This window comes from Panicum hallii, chromosome 9, assembly GCF_002211085.1.
Source record: "Panicum hallii strain FIL2 chromosome 9, PHallii_v3.1, whole genome shotgun sequence".
Classification (NCBI taxonomy): Eukaryota; Viridiplantae; Streptophyta; class Magnoliopsida; order Poales; family Poaceae; genus Panicum; species Panicum hallii.
Window position 1 is genome coordinate 65,072,098 of NC_038050.1, and position 18,321 is coordinate 65,090,418.

Here is an 18,321-nt window from a genome sequence, read left to right on the forward strand (position 1 = left end):
GGGCAATTTGGGCAATGGACCAGCTTTGACCCTACGAAACCTCGTCGCCTGGCGGTTTGGGGAGGAGTTGGATACTTTTGTGGCCATGACCAAGTGTACGGTGTGTACTAGTAGTATACCAAACGGTGGTTGTTACACCTGGGCAGAACACACGGGCTCCAATCAGCAGCGCAGATCACCAATCTGATGGGTGTTTTCAGCTTGTCACGCTCGCGGGTCCGGCTTCCCTCTTCCCTGCATTATTGGACTCGCCAATTCAGACACAAACCCTGTACCGAAGATGTGAGCTGCGGTGCACGCTACTAGGCTGGACCGAGGAGGACATGGCTCCCGGTTCAAGAAGATCTGGTGGTGAGGTGGGTCCCATGGGGTTCGTTAGAGTAGAGCACAGCTTGCCACATGGGCCATGGCGGCATGAACCAGCAACCAAAGAATCCTGCAGGGCGTGGTGGGCGATGATGCAATGGTGGGCCCAGATGGGCCCCAAAGAGCTTTTGCGTCGTGGTTGTAGCAGGCCCGCAGCCTGATGCCGCCGCGGGCCGCGCGCCGCAACTGGGATGTGCGAGAGCCTCTGCAAATCTCTCGGCCCAGTTTTTGTGTGCGCTGGCTGGCCGGGCTGATATTTTTCCGGTCCACGGCATGACAGGCCGAAGCCCAACTAATGGCCTAGGCTTCGTGTTATGGGCTAACGCGGGCTGTCCGCAGCTAAATGACAGATAAGGTGACGTCAGCAGTCCACGCTTCCAAAAATATCTTTGCCGTACCTGGCAGCATGATGTGGCCCTCCACTAAAAAAAGTACCTATGGTAGGGTCGTCTCAGAAAAGGAAAGACTCACTAAAATGTGATCCGCAAAAACGCAAAAAAGCTGTAAACGCAAAGATGCTAAAAGAATCTTACTAATTTGAAGTATTAAATGAAGTCTATTTACAAAACTTTTTGCATGGATGGGTTGTAAATCGCGAGACGAATCTAATGAGCCTACTTAATCCATGTTTGCAACAGTGATGCTACAGTAACCATCCGCTAATTATTGCTTAATCATGGATTAATTAGCATCATTAGATTCGTCTCGTGATTTACAACCCATCCATGCAAAAAGTTTGCAAATAGACTTTATTTAGTACTTCAAATTAGCAAGATTCCTTTGCTACAGTGAAATTTTGCAAAAACGCAAAATGAACTAAACAGGCCCTAAAGATTAGCTCCGTTGTCCTCATATTAAAATATCAGACGTACAATATCAAAAGCCTGGATTTTGGGAATGGACTCTACGTCCTTTGTTTCTTTTACGTTTATTCAATGTAAATATGCACAATTCACAGGGATGGGCATGGAGGGACGGACCATGATTCATCTCTAATGCTAAGCTTGTTGCCGTTAAGACGTCTTCTTGGTACAGCTCTCGTGGTTCCGACTTCTCTAATGCACGTACTATTCCTACTACTGTAGCGCTATTATATTCACTAAAGCAGTTTCGGCGGCCGACTTCCGCTGGCTTTATCCGATGCAATCATGCAAGCACCGAACACGGTGGAAGCTCCACAATTCGAGCGGCACGACAGGAATACACGATACGATCGCCATCGTGAAGAAAGTGAAACGACAGAGGACCCAAACCTTGCCTTGCCTTGCCATACACGAGCTCGCCCGGCTTGTCACCGCAGAAAGGTTTTCTGTTGCGGACGAGAAGCCGTTGGTGCGCGCGAGCCAGCAATTTTTCGTGCCGGGAAGAGAGGGGTTCTGGCACGCCAAAGATCACGTGTGATTGCGAACAACCACGGCACCGTCGACGTCGGACCGCCCTCTCCTGTAGACGAGCACGGTAAACCGCACGGCATGTCGCGAGCGACGGGCCACGTAGTACGACGTCGCCTCCCTTCGCCGACGTCGGTCCGGTCCGACTGCGCGAAGTGGCCCACACCACGCAGCAAGAGATACTTCTCTCCGAGGAGCGAGCGACAGCCCAGATCCAGATCCCCGGCGGCCCCACCAGCAGCGCTCCCTCCCCATGCTCAGCAGGATCCAGCCGTCGGCCAGCCCACCCGGCCGAATCGGAGCCCCCTCCTCCGTTGCGGCGTCCCATCCATCAATCAATCGCCCTCGCCCTCGCCCTCGCCGTACACCACCTTCCCCCCTCCCGCACTCCCGCTCTGCGCCTACGGCCTCCTTTCCCCTCAACCCCAACCCCGACCCAACACCAACAAGAGGAGGAATCAATCCGCCCCATGCCCACATCCGTCGCCACCCACGCATCCCTCCTCCTCAAAGCCGCAGCCGCCAAGCCCTTCTTCTCCCCCCGCGCGGCGGCCCGGATCCCGCCGCCTTCGCCCCACCCAACTCCCCGCGCCCCCGCCGCCGGGCGCCTCCCGCCGACCACGGCGACGACGGCCGCCGCTGCCGGCGCCAGCCGCTGGTTCCGGTGGCAGTCGGCGCGGGGGCTGTGCGCCGCGCCGCATTCCGGTGGTGGGGCCGGCGGCGAGGGGATGGGATCTGATGCGGGGGTGGGCGCCAGGAGGAGGGCGGTGAACGGGCTGGCCAAGGAGGTCCCGGCGGTGAACGGGATGTCCAAGGAGGACCCGCCGCCCAGGCTGCTCACTCTGCCCACCGTGCTCACCATTGGCCGCGTCGCCGCCGTGCCGCTCCTGATTAGCAGTGAGTTAAAATCCTTTCCCCCTTTTAATTCCTCCTGTGTGTTTCTGCTGGTCGGGTTATCACGTGCTGTGGAGGATGGATACGTGTAAGTTGTGTTTCCTTTTTGGGCGCTCATCGTTCGTGGGTGGTAGCGATGTGGGAAGCCCGCAGTGATGATAACGTCATGCTGTTCAAACGAATACTACTAGCAGTAGAAAAGTACTACTGGCCAAGGCCAGTTTGTTGCGAGTGGGTTGCTGGAACAAATTTATCTAGTCGCCTTGCAGTGATCGATGCTGGGTTTACATGAGTGTTTTAACCTCCTTAATTCACTGTCTTAACCTTGAATTGCCAGTACCTACGTGTAACTTGCACAAACAATTTATGTTTGCCTTAACTACCAACAAAATGAGTTTTATGATCCAAGTTGCAAAGAACCTCGAGGGGTTATGGATTGTGGCACATAACTGTATGTTTGGTGGTCCTGAGGTTACACAAAAACCCACCCCTTCTAAAAACCCCAAGCTGCAGTACTTGGTCAACATTTCCCACCACCTGCACAACAAGCCGCATGAGGTGGTTGTGGAGATGCTTGTGCAGGTTGTGGAGAAAGAGATGCTGCCCACATACTATCATCTGTTCTTATTTTGAAAGGGTGGGGCTATCTGTAACCTTAGGATCACAAAAACCGTGGTTATATGCTACAACACTTAAATCTCAGGGGGTTTATGCAGCTACTTGAACTGCAAAATATTTTGTTTCAATAATTTTCTCAAAATAAATTTAATGTAAAATGAGGCCAGTGAAACATGTGCAGCTACTGCTGCCCTCCTTAAGTCCTAGTGTCAAATACTCAAAATAATTGTCTTTTCATTTACCCTGACAGCCCACAGTTTTTTTGAAATGACTTGGTACATGCATCTTTTTTAGCTCTTGTTGATGCACGAAGTTGGTGCAATCATTAAATGGTTGGCGCAATTCTTATCGTCCATATGAAGTAAAGAAAACAGTATTTGTTTGCTTACTGGGGGCTGAATAGTTTGTTTTCCTTAAATGGTCCAACAGCTTAATTTTCATGCAGTTGGACTTGATGACAAACCTCCTTAGGCAACTGTGTCTTTTCTGCTGCTTCTATGTTGGCAAGCTTAAGCACCATGCGCTATTGCTTCAGACACAATATACTTCTGTTGTTTCTGCTGGCCACTGCTATTTGATATGCACTTACAACTTGTTTGGTTTTGTGCTTATGTTTGACCTAATAAATTTAATTAGACCGCAGATGTATTGTGTTGCAATGGTTTATTTATCTTATTTTTACGTTTTGTTATTATTTCTATGTTGCCAACAGCTTTCTACATGGATGGTCGGTGGGCAGCTACGGCCACAACTGGCATCTTCCTTGCTGCTGCAGTCACTGATTGGCTAGATGGTTATCTTGCTAGAAAGGTTTGTTTTCAAATATTTTATCTGAAATTATATGCTGGACAGGGTTATTATACCATCATTTTCGCCTCCTTTTATCATTTCCTGATATAGTTTATATACAGATGCAGCTAGGAACACCTTTTGGTGCATTTCTTGATCCTGTGGCTGACAAGGTTCTCTCTCCTTCTGCCCACCATATTCTGGCATCTCTATAACTAAGACTGCCAGTTTTCAAAAGATGAGCTACACATGGGATCTAACTTAGTTTCCCTCTTCACTGCAGCTTATGGTAGCTGCAACATTAGTTTTGCTATGCACCAAACCTTTGGAAACATCAATACTCAGGGATGGGCCATGGCTTCTAACAGTTCCTTCCATTGCTATCATTGGGAGAGAGGTAGCTACTCAACCAATCTACACTGCCACTTCCCAAGTAGTTAGTGAAAATTGGTTCTTTTAAATTTTGTCTTGGTGAGCAAACCTAAATCTGGAAATTTCAGCATGGTGTTGTGGCTTATGTTGATATGTTTTGTTCTCAGTTGTAAATATTACATGCCACCTTATGTATGTTTCATGCATTACTGCCTGCTTAGCTGGATCTACCTTTATCCCTTAAGGCTTACATGATAAGTTAACAACATCACACTTATCAAACTGGCCATAAACTTGGTGATTATATGAGTGCATGTATTTATATATACAATTATACCTGTCAAACTTCATGAAACACAAGTGTAGAGGCCTTAAGTGGAGCTAGTATCAAACTTCATGAAACCTTCATGATAAGTTAACAACATCACAAACTTCATGATAAGATGTGTGGCTTGTCTATTAAGTCAGATAGAGTTATTTCACCATGTTGCCCTAAAAGCTAGGGGAAATCATCCCTAAAAGCTAGGGGAAATCATCAGTTTGTCTGATAACTGATAACCTTCCGATTCTATATGAATATGTGTGCTACCATTAATGGTTGTATTTCTCTTTTCTTCAGCATAGACATTGTCCAGTTTCCTTTTAAAGAATACCAGTTGTTTCTCATGCTATGTGGTACAGGAGCTTTCTTGCTTGCCACTTTTAAAAGTCTAACACATTATTTTTCCTTTTGTGTTTGTAGATTACAATGTCAGCTGTGAGAGAGTGGGCTGCATCTCAGAATAGCAAAGTTCTTGAGGTTCCTCTATCCTCTATTAGTCTTCTGTTCCATTGCTGAAGTTCAACAACTAAAGAAATTTCAACTTTCCACAACAGGCTGTTGCAGTTAACAACTTAGGGAAGTGGAAGACCGCGACGCAGATGACAGCATTGACTCTGCTTCTTGCCAGTAGAGACCCAAGGTATTTGACATTTCTTTTGAAGGTGTTACTTATTTTTTCCTTTTTCGAATTCATTATGATATGGTTCGCGTTGTGCACTCTATTTTTCAGTCTACCTGCGCAAGGTGCTCTGGTTACCCCTGGTGTTGCGCTGCTTTATGTATCCGCTGGACTTGCCATATGGTCCCTAGTGGTGTACATGAGAAAGATATGGCGGATACTCCTAAAATAGTATTAGCATATAGTGTAATAGAAGAAACAGAAGCAAGGAGAGATTACATTCAGGATGATACAATTTTTGGAAGGTTGTTGAGTTGATTGATGGCCTAGAGCTGGTTATGATCCTCAGTAACTTGTGCATCATCTACTTTTGGTGAATTTGCCGCCAAAATTGTCAGGATCCTATTAGATTCCTAGAAACAAAAACATATGATGTGACCTAGCAAGTTGCTGAAGTGATTGCTTCTTTCAGCTATTCGAAGTCATCATGGGCTCATAGCTTGTGTGTTGGACGCCGGGTGTAATGAGATGTTAGTCTACGACGAAGAAGATTGTAACCTTATACAAATACAAAACCAGGGGGTTTGGGCGTGTCGAATTCGACCATTGTAATTTACACATAGTGTCATATGCCAGGAGCATAAACTTGTTCTTTTCGGGAGTGACAACCCCGACTCCGACGCGTGGGTGATGAGTATAGATGCTCTTCTTTTGAATGGCTACGGTTGTTTCTTCTCGATCGCGGTCGTGTGATCTGAGACCTGAACTGTTCGTTTATCACGAGTCGCGGTCCAAATCTGGCGATAAAGGATTTGATTGAAATGTAATTTTTTTTCAATTCTGCTGAAACTGAAATGTTTCTTATGCACAGTAAATCTTATAGAATTGGTTTATTTTAATTTATGAAATTCATTTATGTGAATGAAATTCGTGTAAAATTTGAGTTCAAAAGCGGCAAAGTCCAACCCGCTACCCCGCCTAGCGCCTAGCCGTCCATGAAGAGCGAATGAAGCTCCCGTCATGGCTCACGGCCGTGCCGCCTGACCCTCGGGCGTACGGCCACCTCATACAGCTCTGCGCTGACTCCGGCCACCTCGCCGCCGGCCGCCAGCTCCACGCCCGCCTTGTCTCCCTCTCGGTGACACCGTCCAACTTCCTCGGCTCCAAGCTCATCTCCCTCTACTCCCGCGCGGCGCGCCTCGACGACGCGCGCAGGGTGTTCGACGCCATCCCGCGGCCAAGCGTCTTCGCCTGGAACGCCATTCTCATCGCGCTCTCGCTCCACTCGCCAGACCCCTCTGCCGCGGTCCGCCTCTTCGCCGGCTCCGGCATCTCACCGGACGAGGTCACACTCTCCGCGCTCCTCAAGTCGCTCGCCGCGTCCGGGCCGGGGCTGTCCGCGCTCGTGGCCGGGGAGCTCCACGCCGTCGCGATCCTGCGCGGTTTCGGGGCCGACCTGTTCGTGTCCAATGGGCTCATCACTGCCTATGCCAACGCCGGAGATACGCGCTCTGCTCGCGCGGTATTTGACGAAATGCCGCGGCGAGACGTCGTGTCCTGGAACTCGCTCATATCATCGTACGCTCGTGCAGGATTGTACAGGGAATGCCTGGACCTGTTCCAAGAGTTGACACGGTTTCATGCCGGTGGTGGCGGTGTTGGGCCGAACAGTGTTACGGTGACCAGCGTATTGCATGCCTGCGCACAGCTCAAGGCTGTCGATTTTGGGGTCAGAGTGCACCAGCTTGCTGCCGAGAATGGGCTTGATTTGGATGTTGCAGTTTGGAACTCAATAGTTGGATTTTACGCGAAATGTGGGCGGTTGCAGTATGCAAGAGAATTGTTCGAAGGGATGCCTAAGAAAGATTCAGTCAGTTACAGTGCCATGATCACTGGGTACATGAACCATGGGCATGTTGACAAGGGAATGCAGCTTTTCTGGCGAGCAGATGTTCAAGGAATAAGCATTTGGAATGCAGTGACTGCTGGATTGGTTCAAAATGGTCGCCAGTCCGATGTTCTTGGCCTACTGCATGAGATGATTGGTTCTAACATGCTACCCAATTCAGCCACGCTTTCAATCATCATTCCATCAGTTCCTTTGTTCTCCACGCTGCTGGGAGTGAAGCAAGCTCATGGGTATGCGATCAGAAACAACTATGATCAAAGTATCAGTGTTGTGTGTGCATTGATCGATGCTTACTCGAAGGCAGGATTTTTTTATGGGGCTCTCAAGGTGTTTGAATTGACTGGCGATAGAAGTAAAGTTGTATGGACGTCAATCATATCAGCTGCTGCATCCCACGGAGAAGCTGCAGAGTCATTGCGCCTGTTCTATGAGATGATCAGTGCTGGCACTAGGCCGGATACCATAGCTTTCACTGCCATGCTTACTGCTTGTGCTCATGCTGGCAAGGTAGCTGATGCTCGTAAAATTTTTGACTCCATGCAGGTTGTGTTTGGTATCACTCCAGTGATGGAGCAATACGCTTGCATGGTTTCTGCACTCAGCCGTGCAGGGATGCTGAACGATGCACTTGAGCTTGTAAACAGTATGCCGTTTGAACCAAATGCAAAGGTCTGGGGTCCATTGCTTAATGGAGCAGCAGAATTTGGTGATATTGAGCTTGGTCGATTTGTATTTGATCAACTGTTTATGATTGAGCCTAAGAACACTGGTAATTACATTGTAATGGCTAATTTGTACTCAAATGCTGGCAAATGGGAAGAAGCTGAGATCATAAGGAGCATGATGTGGGGAGTTGGGTTGGAGAAGGTTCCTGGTTGTAGTTGGAATTGAAGGGTTCAATGGTCTGCATGTTTTGTTGCTGTGGATACATCAAGCAAATGAGCCACAAAAACTATGTGGCTGTTGATGATTGAGCGATCAAATATAGAAAAGGGCTTGTCCTCAACCAGTCTTAGTCTCTTAGATGAAGACAAGTTATACTGATATCATTCAAAAGATCTAATAGTTGAGATGTGATTATCATGCCTCAGAGCACACCTGACTTTTGAGCTATTTGGACCACATTATTTCACTCTCGACTGTGTGGTCGGTTGCTTTGATTTGATTGATCAACTAAATTTCGTAGGACCAATAAACATGAGTTGTAGCCAACGAGTGCATCCTTCCACGATCTTCTTATCTTAACCTTTTGAACTGATAGCTGACCTTAAACTCTATTTCTTTACAAGATGAGAGATACCAAAGCAACAGGTAATTCCATGAATATAAAATCATTGGAAGCAGTAGCAATCTAATTTGGAATTTCAGGTTGTGCAGGCATTAGCTATACCTCCAGTCCTGGGTGGAACACCAAACAAGCTATGTGCAGAAGATTGTTCACTTCATCAACAAAAGTTGCTCTACTGCTATGGATCCAATGAATAAAGGTTCTAACTTACAACTATAACCTGCTGTTTTGTGTAAAGCTGGAGAATACACTGGATTTTTCTACAGTCCATAATGGTTTCCTGAACATTTTGTTCTATCTATCAAAGTAAATGCACAGACCTGCTTTGCATATCCCCTAGGCCCCTACCCCATCATGGCATTACAATCAGAACTGCACAGAGCTAGCACAACAAGATCTGTCTTTTACTGCCCCGTGCCTGTGGATCATGCTTCACATGCTTGGATCATTCTACTTCACTACTTCCCAGCTCATGAACTCCAAAAAGGAAAAGCGCGCGAACAGTTTTCTGATTTGCAACAACTTGTTCTGGGCTCACTATCAGGAAGCCATGACTCTTATTTCGTTTTGTTTCCAGGGTTCACATGCCGAACTTCACATGCACCAAGTGCGCAAATGCAGCAATGTGATAACGTTACTGGTGGCATCTTTGATGGAATGATCTTAAGCATTAGGGGTTCGGCTATTTACAGCCTTACAATGTTGGTGTATGGTGGTCCAGCTCACCCTGGAGCCTTGGAGTCCAAGTGAAGCTAAGTGAGTATAATCACCTCATCTCTTTAATCATAACTTGCAGCTTTGCGTTCCCATTTGAGTACATACAGGGAGAAACATAGCTTCAGAGGTCGACCGTTTCATAATTAGGATCACATAGTGCCTAAAATATCCAAAAGAATTCACAGAGCGCCTAGGCATAGAGCCATCACAGATTACCACAAACAAAACACGCACGAAGACAACCAGGGGGAACTTTTGTCACTTCGTTTCCCACTGTTATGACCTCTGTTGTCTGTATATTCTAGGAAAATGGTTGGGATGGAAACATTGCCATTGGCTAGTTACGTCAATTGTCTGTTCCTGTGTCTGGATCTGTCAAGAATTTCAAAATGTTTTGAATTGTTTCGGTGGTGTTATGCCTGTTGATCCTGATATCCTGTGGCACGTGATACACCTCCCAGGCCCCAGCAGAGGCCATGGTAATAGCCGGCGGTGGCCTCTGTCCACTGGGTGGCCCTGCGCGGAGCACCGGCATGGGCTACGTGTGCCTGGCTGCCTGCATTCACTTGCCGGAGAAGCGCCGTCGCCATCATGTTCGTCGCTCTCGGCGCAAAAGCTAGGCTCCCAGATCGGGAGTGATGGTCGCCGGTAACGTAGTAATCATGCCAGAAAAAGACGTGGACCCAGAGAAGGATAACACTACTGCGCTGGGATGCCGATACCTAGAAGTTACCGTTTCCATTGGAACAGGTACAGTCTCCATCCCTTCGGCTTTGTCGTTCTACTTTGATCTCTTTACACTTTCTTTACCTGTTGCTTTACAGAGCTTAGTCTTTGACTGCCTAAATCTCCAGTCTAACCATGGTGCCGAAGATCCTGCAGCAGCCGTCCAATGACCCAATACAGTGCACTGTACTGATCCTGGCAATCACCCCAGGGAAAATGTCGCCGGTTTCTGCCCGTTTTCCCCATGCCCATTATTCGTGCATTATTCCTGGCTGTTAAGCTCGTGGGCGAAGGAATTTTCGTACGGTACAAGAACACCAGCAGCAGAGCCTGAAGCTGGAGGAGAATCCCAAGTCCTCGCACAAACCACTCGTGCCTCGCAAGCTGGGGCGGTGCCGGATGCCAATTCCTCCAGTGTTTCTCCAGCTAATTCCTCCCGGCATTCAACATGGCAGGTCGGTTTGAATTAGTCTATGCTTTGTTTCATCAAACTCTGCGTGCTTACACTGTTTGTTAGCGCATTGTTTTTAGGAGGATGTTGTTTGTTTATTTGAGAGTTCACATGAGAGGACGGACAGCTCAAATGTCATTGTTAACGCTGTGCCATCTGTCGGTTACCTCTCCGATTCAGTCCAGTTCAAATCAAACTGCAGCAGTAGCAGCACAGGCAGCTCGTGAGGCAGAGCGCGACGAGGACAGGGACGCTCGACGCGATCTCGTCCTGGTATCATGGTACGTGCTACTCACATTCGTCCAGATATTATTTTTCTATAAAAGAAAACAAACGAGAAGTCGGTGGATGCTGGAATTCTTTTCAGGCGCTGCTATGCTAAAAACACGAGGAAAAGAAAATGCAGCAAGAGGACAGGACAGGAGGGCTGGCCAGCCGTCTGAGGTCGACGAACAGCAGCCAAGCGGGTTGAATGAATGAATGAAGCAGCAGGATCTGGCTTTCACGTGGCTGCCCTTTCTGCCCTCGGCTCCTCCCTCGCTTACACACACCATGGCAGAAATCAGGATTGCCGGTTGCAAGGCCCAAGGCGGTTGCCCCACATGTCCCCCCCTGCGACCATCTCCTTGTTAATTATGCAGGTAAGTACACCATTGCTTTAATATCGTTAGCATTCTTATCTGTACCATCTACTCTGCAGGGTTAGTTTTTTTAAGGTTAGGGCTTGTGGCTTGGCACTTGGCAGCATCCAGGTATATTTTTGAGCTCAACACTCACTCTCATGTGAGGTGAGGTGATTGCTGCAAGCCGGCAACGTTGCACTCAAGACTTCTCTTACATTTTGTCTCCTGTGTCAGTCCAAAAAAATCCCAATATCCTCTTCTTATTTCTGTAAATTCTTAGTGAGGTAAAAAAGGAAGAAAAAAGGCAGATGCAACTGAAGAATGGACGGCAGTGTAGTGGAAAGAGAGGGGATGGTTCGAGTGACGCCAGTAATGCACTTCACGGGTGGCCGTCACGGTCTCTCGGACAAAACCGGCTCCTGTGGTCATCAAATCCCATGCTTCTTTTCGAGGCGCGGGGTACACCTCTCCCAGACTCCCACAGAGAGCGTGCTCCAATTCAGCACCAGCCTCGCCTCACCTTCACTCCCCAGACACAGGCACCCGGCACCTTCCGCTTCAAGCCTCCTCCACTTCAGCAGCCGTCGCCCGTGCCCTCCCCTGCCGCGCGAGCTCAAAAGCAGAGCCGCACGCAGGAAGCGCCCGCCTCCGTCGCCACCCACTGCAGATTACTAGAAGCTAGCAACAGCCCAAGCACAAGCCGGGTATCACACGCGCATCCACCCGGATAGAAGAAGGATCGGAGAATGGCTGCGCAGGCCATGGAATGCAGGTTGCTACAATTTGCTGGAGTTGCTTGATTCTTTCTTGCATTCATGGATTGTTTCTCGGCTCGTACCATCGTTTCTTGAGTTGCTTGTTGGTTTTTCCAATGGAATCCTAGGAAAAAATTCTGACCAGCTTCTGCACTTGCGTTGCACTGCATTGATTGCAGGGTGAATGGCGGGGGTGGGGAGGGCGGCGGTGGCATGAGGACGGTGGAGTGCCTGAGGGGCAGGCTGCTCGCGGAGAGGGTGGCATCCAAGGCTGCCAAGGAGGAGGCCGACCAGCTGGCCAAAAGGGTACAATCTTATCCCACCTTCCGTAGCACGTTCCGTACTGTTTCATCCTCTTGAATTTCTATTTGTTCACATCCTGATTGAACTCTCTGTCTGCTGAATGTTTGATCTGATGGTTGGTTTGGCCGCAGCTGGACGAGCTGGAGAAGAAGCTCGCTGACGAGGTGAAGGTGAGGAACAAGGCGGAGAGGAGGCTCAGAAGGGCCATCAAGAAGCTCGAGTCCCTCAAGATTCTGGACGTGGAGCTCTCGGACGGCTCCATCAGCTCGCTGTCCTCCAATGGCCGCTCCGGTCACCAGGCGCCGGAGGTGGATGAGAGGAACAGCCCTGGCTCGTTGACCACCAATGATTCCGTGCCGTATGGTCCTCAAGGAGGTGGCGATGCTGATGCCGACAGTTCCAAGGGCTCCTCCGCCGGTTCCTGTACTCAAGGGAACTCCCAGGGCGGGAGCTGGTGCTCCGTTGTGTCCGAGCAATCCCCGGCTGGTGCATGCATGGATCTTGCCGGCACAAACAACAGCAGCAGCAGCTCTGAGGAGAGTGCCGCTGATCATGATTCAGAGAGGTACGCATGCAGAGTAACTCATTGACAACGAGTACTTAATTTGCTGTTTGGTATATAAAATAACAAAAATACTTGCTCAATTGCTTTAGGGATTTGTTTTCCACTTTTATTTTTTTGCTTGCATAGTTCTCTCCTTTCAGTCTTCTTTCAAGAGTAATTGTTGGGCTTAAGTTTCTCTCATCTTTTTCGAGAGGAATTGACTTCTTTCAAGCTTCCTGCCAGAATTATGACATCATTCCACCTCTTAAATGTTTACCTCTTTGGAGTTCCTGGAGGCTAACTCCACTAGGCATCTTTCACCATGTTAGCTGTAGAGGAAACAATTAGTGCTTCCCTTCGCCTTAGGACAGAATGATTGCCTTTTACATAGCACACAGGAGGTGGACGGATTGTCTGGCACTACACATTGCACGCCACATAGACTGAAACAAATCAGCCTGAGAGTTTCCTTTTATCAGCTACCACATCAGTGGATGTTATTATAGCTGAACCAGATGATTGTGCGCGTGCAACTGCAAACCACATGATCAGAAATGAGCAAGGAGGAAAAAATAGTTTTACTCGAAACTTCGATCCTCACAAGTCTAACAACAAACGTTATGGGCATATTTAGAGAGAGAAAAAATCTTGTTAAGCAATTGCATTATGCAGGTACCTTGACAGTTCACTCCTCACACGTATTGCTGGGATATCTGACTCATGTTATGGTGTTCTCGTGGCAGGCAACACCTTGATGCATCCAGTGGCTGTGGCTCAGCGAAATCCGAAGCAGAATCATTCCACGACAGCGACAACAGGCTAGCGCTTGTGCTAGTAGATCCCCAGCTCGTTGCACAAGCGGACGGTGGCTCGAGAACGGAGGACAACGACAGGCAAACAGCGGAGCTCCATGCCGTGACCCACGACTACGAGGAAGCACAACAGGAAGAAGAAGAGACCAACAGGCTCGCCATCGTTCTGGCCGACCCCCGGCCCCAGCCGGCCACCGCGGGAGCCGGTGCGCCGAAGCCGCACGCCGACGTGGAGTCCGTTCTCCTGGCGCTGCGGCGGGTCAAGGAGCAGCTGCGCTACACGATCGAGCGGCGGTCGGAGCTCGTCGCGCACCGGGAGCTCTACGGCCACTGAGGCCACCGGGAGCGCGCTCGGGCGTTCACCATCAGACCTGCAGTGATTTATTCTATTCATAATGCTGTTTACGGGTGCATCTGTTCCTTTTCACCTGCAGTGATTTATACATAACCTGTTTAGGGAGTGTCTGTAGAGAATGGAATAAGATTGGCTCGTGTGGAGCCACGCTGCTTACAGGGAATGGAATTCTTGGTAGCTTATCTGTTTCTGTTTCTTTAGTTTATGCATACAGCGTGATACGTTTGTCAGAGAAAAAGGCCAATGGCATTGTGCTGAATGCACGCCGTCCCTGTACCTTTTTGTCAAGGACCATTCACCCACTCCACCGGCCGACCAGCATGCTCCGTAACATGGGCCTCCATATCCCATTTTGTAGCAGGCAGGACTAAGGGACACGATATGCGAGTGCTGACTTGTGTCTTCCAACAGTTGACAAGTTGACAACACCAACTAGAGTACACGGAAACGAAACCATCGTCGCTAAATTAGAGGAAAACAGAAGGTACATGACCACCATCCATAAACCAGGCAGCAAATTAGCTACACTGCCCAGCTAAGCACCGTAAGTAGAGTCATACAAAGCAAACATCTCTAAGATGGTCGGGACTGGGAAACACATGACGCCCCGTTCATGCAGTTAGTGGTGTACAAACTATGGCTTCACCAAAGTCTCCAAGGATAATATCTGAGACCTGAAAGAGGCGAAGTCGATTCTTTCCATCTCAGGGAAATTACAAAGGAAGAATTTTTACGGGATGGTAACAGCATCATCTAATTCTAACCTCATCGAAGGCAGAGTGCTTCGATCATGCTGTGCCTGTGACAGTGGCTGCGTCCTGCTTTAAGCATATACAAACGGATAGAGAACGCAGAAAGTTAGAACCAACCAATCAAACGTGAAAGCTCTGCACAGAAATCATGTAGGCAAAATTTCTTCATAAAACCATGTAAGACATACCGGCTTGGAGTTGCCCTTGCCATTTTCCCGAGTCGATTCACTGGATGTTTCTGCAAACCTGGCAAAGTTGCGAACAGATATAAGCCGAGCTGGTTGCTAGGTAAAAATTCTAGAGACTAATCAGTAACGGCACACCACCGTCACGTTCACTAACCTGGCAGCTCGCGCCTTTCTTTTTTCTTCTTCTGCCTTGTCAACATTTGTACCCTGACCAAATCGTTCTAAACGGGCTTTTTTCTTAGCCTCTTCATCAGATGAGGGCGAGGCAAGACCAAACCTGGCAATTCCATTCATTTAACTACGCATCAATTCACCACTCGGGGCAAAAAAAAAACTAAAATAATGTTACAGAATTTTCTGAGTAATTAACACACCTCTCAGCCCTGGACTTCTTCTTTTCTTCCTCCTTTACATTTGAAGACCCAGTACCAAATCTTGTAGATAGGACAAGTGAAATGCACTTTACTTAGTAATAGTGATGTACCATTTGGAAATTTGATCAGCCAAATAGGAATGATACAAAGTTTGGAGTATGCTCAAATTAAACCGAAACGGCTGAGGATCTGCTAAGCTTGGCCTCAACTGGATTAAAGAGTGAAGTTTGCTGGTTTAAACTTTTAAGCAACCACTGAACCTCATTTAGTAAAATTTACATGAAACACTACACAATGAAGACTATATATCCATATTTGACTATTACAGCGTAAGCCCCCCAAAAATGTATAACAGCAATAATCTCATGGATAAAGAAATCAGTTGACCGCCTTAGTATGAAACAAACGAAAAGTTAATAGCTCATCTGATATCTTATACAGCTCATAAAGCAATACTAATTTCATAAAAGGGCATACCCAATACTGAACGCTCCCACACATGGTGGGGTCTTGGGTACGGAGATTTCATCATATACCAGAAATATTGCAATAAAGTTACAAACAACCCATATGCATAATATGAGCAGACATGTCTGACTTCAGATTTCAGAACAAACAAAGGATTAAGAAGATTTCAACAAACCATTTTATAGCCCAGGACCCTACCATCTAAGCAACAAAACTAATCTACACATTTCAAATTTGACTCACTGAGGTTAGAACATCAGATGAAAAGGTTAAACTTCTTCAAACTAGAAGACTTTCCAGCTCAAATTAAACACAAAAGATAAAACACTTCAACTATAATTCATGCAAGGACCTAGCTTCTTAGGTCGTAAATGCACCGAGATCTCCATGAATCAGATAAGCAACAATTTGGACACCACACTTGATCATACACAGTAAAAAATGGGTGTCCAACAATCTAAGAATTACTGCAACATCACCAACATGCTTTGCAACACCATGGAAAAGTGCAACCTCAAAGTACACTGGTCGGGGAATTGAAAGGTATGACGCTAGACCTTACCTCTCCTGTATTTTAAAACTCTAAACGCCCAAAAGCTTACAATTTTGCAATTCAAATATACACCCAATGACAAAAACTTGAATATTTTTGCAATTCTACATCATCTATATTATTCCAAAATTGAGTTAGGTCAGCTGCTCCAGCTCAAGTTGAGCTGAGCTCGCCGACCAGGGTTCGAATCCTAGTTTCCACACAAGCCTCCTGAGAGGCATGGGCTGTATTCAACGCCCTGCAATCTATCTCTATGTAGACCTGTTTAAATCTAAAAGAGATAAACTAATAGCTCGATATTACCGAAATATTGTGCTTGAATCGTGAACTTACGGATTTGTTAGGAGAAAGCCTCTAAACCCTAGGAAAGGGGATTCATGGAACACTTACCTCTCGGCGCGGCTGCTGCGCTTCTCCTCCTCAGACATCACCACCTGCGTCCCGAACCGCTCCGCGCGGCGCATCTTCTTCTCCAGATCCGTGGCCCCGGCCGCCGCGGTCGCGGCAGCAATAGGGTTTTGTGCCGGCGTTGAGGAAGCGGGGCTCGGAGCCGCCTCTCCGGTGTCTGCAGCCACCGGCGAAAGCGTGGCGGTCTCCGCGGGCGTGGAGCTCTGAGATGCCATCGGCGACGGAGAGGAAGATGAGAGCTCGGCGGGGAGGTCGCGGTCCCGGGGTGTGGGCGTGTGGCGAGAGATATTTTACTACCCTTTTCTGCGCGTCGCTGCTGCTCTTTTCTTTTCCCTTTCCTTTTGTCCGCAGTCGGCGCCTCGGCGGTCGCCCCGCCCGCCCCCCTGGGCCTTGACAGCTTTTTTCTTGGGCTTTTTTCTTGGGCCTGCGATATACACATAATTGGGCCTGGTTTGTGGCATTTTTTTATCTTCATTTTTTAGAATTAGGACATATATAATATGTGCTAACTTATGTTTCTCTAAAAAAGGTTTCTGTAGTATGTCAATATCAAGTTTTTATAATAATTTAAACTGTTTTTAATTATTCTTCTACATTAGGTTTTCTCTTGTTATGCTCCCACGTATTCACCGATGAAAAATGCCCCTGTGGGGGAAAAAATGTTGTGACCTTTTTGGCATGGACAATAACGAATGTATGTGTGTGAATGTCAGTGCGAGAAATGGTATTGCAGTAGAGCCAGGTACCATTTTGGACCATTGAATATATTAAGATAGAGTAGGATCCTAGGAGATCCCAATGTTTGTAACTTTAGTCCTCTGGAGATACCATTTATAACCTAAAGTCACATGCTTTTGACTATTTCAACAGGCATTTTCGTGACTACCTTCTCATCTACTAGTTCATTGTGAAAATGGTCAAAGAAAACTTGCTTTTTCAAAACATCCTACTGATTCAAGTTCACTGCTAGAAATGGCATATTAGTGTATTAGCGCCCAAGCATATACCTTTCGGAAATAGGGCATGGAAAATAATAATTGTACTGAGTCAGTGTATTAGAGAGACAAAACTTATATACACAGTTTGTAGATGACAGGCTCCCTTCACCTACGAATAACTGACATTTCACACACCGGCACCATTTTCTTTGCTCCTTTTTTATAAGGCGTATTAAAAAGGTTTTAACCAGCAAAAGGTCAAATCTCAATTGATATGAAGGTTTTTTGCAATAGTTCACATCGCTAAATCCATACTCCAGAGTACGTCTAATACTAATTATTGGTTCCGTAATACTAATTGGCAATTATATATACACGAGAAAACTGAAGGCCAAAAATATATTTATCAAGACTTTACCGAACCAAATACGATACGCGCGCCTTGTGTATAGAAATAGGTAGAGAGAGTACACGCGCGACAGAGATAATGTCGTAATTTGTTCCGCCATCATCTCTTGGATGATACCGAGACATGTACATGCGCTGAGCGTATGGAAGATGGCAAGGTGCATGTCCCTGCCGACCAAGCAACACGTTACACGTGCACCCAATCAAAAGCAAAAGAATCCCCCTGCGGCTCTACAACCAAAAGAATCCCCCTCGGAATCTATATATACAACCCCAATTAGGGTTACTTATAATTTAAAAAAATCCACAACTAGGGCTACTTGATATCTCATGGTTGATCCTTCTCTTCTTAGTTCTTACACACGGTCCAGTTCAGCC

General features: G+C 47.3%; 4 protein-coding genes across 6 annotated transcripts; 3 read left to right on the top strand and 1 right to left on the bottom strand.

The window, feature by feature from the left end:
• The first annotated feature begins 2,078 nt into the window (after positions 1 to 2,078).
• LOC112877992 (cardiolipin synthase (CMP-forming), mitochondrial-like) lies at positions 2,079 to 6,049 on the top strand. Its single transcript, XM_025942367.1, has 7 exons — positions 2,079 to 2,654; positions 3,982 to 4,079; positions 4,181 to 4,231; positions 4,342 to 4,455; positions 5,173 to 5,229; positions 5,307 to 5,392; positions 5,483 to 6,049. Exons 1-7 carry the CDS (start codon positions 2,228 to 2,230, stop codon positions 5,601 to 5,603), a joined length of 954 nt encoding a protein of 317 aa, XP_025798152.1. The 5' UTR covers positions 2,079 to 2,227; the 3' UTR covers positions 5,604 to 6,049.
• Positions 6,050 to 6,373: 324 nt separating this feature from the next.
• Positions 6,374 to 8,412, top strand: LOC112875018 (pentatricopeptide repeat-containing protein At2g37310-like). Its single transcript, XM_025938687.1, has one exon. The coding sequence runs from the start codon at positions 6,378 to 6,380 to the stop codon at positions 8,169 to 8,171; it is 1,794 nt and encodes a 597-aa protein (XP_025794472.1). The 5' UTR covers positions 6,374 to 6,377; the 3' UTR covers positions 8,172 to 8,412.
• A 148-nt stretch (positions 8,413 to 8,560) lies between these two features.
• Positions 8,561 to 14,044, top strand: LOC112875019. 2 transcript variants are annotated; one of them, XM_025938690.1, is made up of 10 exons: positions 8,561 to 8,767; positions 9,146 to 9,324; positions 9,747 to 10,035; positions 10,110 to 10,466; positions 10,543 to 10,743; positions 10,830 to 11,103; positions 11,366 to 11,857; positions 12,020 to 12,146; positions 12,275 to 12,708; positions 13,431 to 14,044. In XM_025938690.1, the coding sequence occupies exons 7-10, from the start codon at positions 11,832 to 11,834 to the stop codon at positions 13,831 to 13,833; spliced, it is 990 nt and encodes a 329-aa protein (XP_025794475.1). In that variant the 5' UTR covers positions 8,561 to 8,767; positions 9,146 to 9,324; positions 9,747 to 10,035; positions 10,110 to 10,466; positions 10,543 to 10,743; positions 10,830 to 11,103; positions 11,366 to 11,831; the 3' UTR covers positions 13,834 to 14,044. The 2 variants fall into 2 exon arrangements, with proteins under 2 accessions (XP_025794475.1, XP_025794476.1); XM_025938691.1 differs by lacking the exon at positions 11,366 to 11,857.
• Positions 14,045 to 14,271: 227 nt separating this feature from the next.
• LOC112875020 (protein MODIFIER OF SNC1 11) lies at positions 14,272 to 16,924 on the bottom strand. Of its 2 annotated transcripts, none has more exons than XM_025938693.1 (6): positions 16,580 to 16,924; positions 15,169 to 15,228; positions 14,949 to 15,071; positions 14,795 to 14,852; positions 14,619 to 14,672; positions 14,272 to 14,528 (listed from the first exon to the last, which is right to left on the bottom strand). In XM_025938693.1, exons 1-5 carry the CDS (start codon positions 16,810 to 16,812, stop codon positions 14,643 to 14,645), a joined length of 504 nt encoding a protein of 167 aa, XP_025794478.1. In that variant the 5' UTR covers positions 16,813 to 16,924; the 3' UTR covers positions 14,272 to 14,528; positions 14,619 to 14,642. The 2 variants fall into 2 exon arrangements, with proteins under 2 accessions (XP_025794478.1, XP_025794477.1); XM_025938692.1 differs by having other exon boundaries at positions 14,619 to 14,675.
• Between the last annotated feature and the right edge of the window lie 1,397 nt (positions 16,925 to 18,321).

Excerpts from the sequence above, each read along its gene's own strand:
- LOC112877992 (XM_025942367.1), top strand. The coding sequence starts at position 2,228 with ATGCCCACATCCGTCGCCACCCACGCATCCCTCCTCCTCAAAGCCGCA. Across the intron at positions 2,655-3,981 it reads CGTGCCGCTCCTGATTAGCA|CTTTCTACATGGATGGTCGG; the intron begins GTGAGTTAAAAT and ends TGTTGCCAACAG. Across the intron at positions 4,080-4,180 it reads ATGGTTATCTTGCTAGAAAG|ATGCAGCTAGGAACACCTTT; the intron begins GTTTGTTTTCAA and ends GTTTATATACAG.
- LOC112875018 (XM_025938687.1), top strand. The coding sequence starts at position 6,378 with ATGAAGCTCCCGTCATGGCTCACGGCCGTGCCGCCTGACCCTCGGGCG.
- LOC112875019 (XM_025938690.1), top strand. The coding sequence starts at position 11,832 with ATGGCTGCGCAGGCCATGGAATGCAG. Across the intron at positions 12,147-12,274 it reads CCGACCAGCTGGCCAAAAGG|CTGGACGAGCTGGAGAAGAA; the intron begins GTACAATCTTAT and ends GTTTGGCCGCAG. Across the intron at positions 12,709-13,430 it reads GCTGATCATGATTCAGAGAG|GCAACACCTTGATGCATCCA; the intron begins GTACGCATGCAG and ends TTCTCGTGGCAG.
- LOC112875020 (XM_025938692.1), bottom strand. The coding sequence starts at position 16,812 with ATGGCATCTCAGAGCTCCACGCCCGCGGAGACCGCCACGCTTTCGCCG. Across the intron at positions 15,072-15,168 it reads AAGAAGTCCAGGGCTGAGAG|GTTTGGTCTTGCCTCGCCCT; the intron begins GTGTGTTAATTA and ends TGGAATTGCCAG. Across the intron at positions 14,853-14,948 it reads AGAAAGGCGCGAGCTGCCAG|GTTTGCAGAAACATCCAGTG; the intron begins GTTAGTGAACGT and ends CAACTTTGCCAG.